Below are 570 nucleotides of genomic sequence, written 5' to 3' on the forward strand. Positions count from 1 at the left end.
TGGTGTTCAGAAATTCGATTTGTTTCCTACATAAAATAATAATAACAATCAATGTATTTGCCTCATTGCCTATCAGATACAGGGTCGTCCACATTTCAAAGGCATTCAGAGATATCACTTACCCTGTAGCGCTCTGCAACCTGCTTTACTGGATAGTGTTCATGCGTGGCATGCTCTGGGGAATGAGAGCAGAACAAACACAGCAGGCTCTTGTCAGTTTGACAGAAGTAGAGCTTTATCACTTGGTGTATGCTACACATCTGCTTGGCAGAGCTAGGTAACTGGCAGACAACTGATCCTCTGGTAGGAAGAACATGTTCCTTAGCAAAAATAGTGCTTTTGTAGTCCACTTTCGGAGATACTGCCTTGCACACAGGACAGCAAGGAGCTGTTTGGACATCTTCCCACAAGAGACAGAGGCAAGGAGTACAAAATCTGTGCCCACAGCTAATGGTGACAGGGTCTGTGAAATTGTCCTTGCAGATGGAGCAGATGAACTCACTGGGGAAACACTGCGTGAAAGCAGATTCCATGTTTCTGAGAAAATAAAAGGAAAGGACATTCTTTACC

At 44.0% G+C, this 570-nt stretch overlaps 1 protein-coding gene across 1 annotated transcript in view; it reads right to left on the minus strand.

The window, feature by feature from the left end:
• Positions 1-533, minus strand: part of LOC114891080 (tripartite motif-containing protein 77-like) — a gene marked incomplete at its 3' end in the record, with an annotated part of 1389 nt that extends 856 nt beyond the window's left edge. Inside the window, 1 exon segment of the mRNA XM_029215140.1 lies at positions 123-533. Coding sequence (XP_029070973.1) covers positions 123-533 — 411 coding nt within the window.
• Between the last annotated feature and the right edge of the window lie 37 nt (positions 534-570).

The sequence above is a fragment of the Monodon monoceros genome, unplaced genomic scaffold (genome assembly GCF_005190385.1).
Source record: "Monodon monoceros isolate NGI ecotype Baffin Bay Population unplaced genomic scaffold, NGI_Narwhal_1 Contig7025_ctg1, whole genome shotgun sequence".
NCBI classification, from domain to species: domain Eukaryota; kingdom Metazoa; phylum Chordata; class Mammalia; order Artiodactyla; family Monodontidae; genus Monodon; species Monodon monoceros.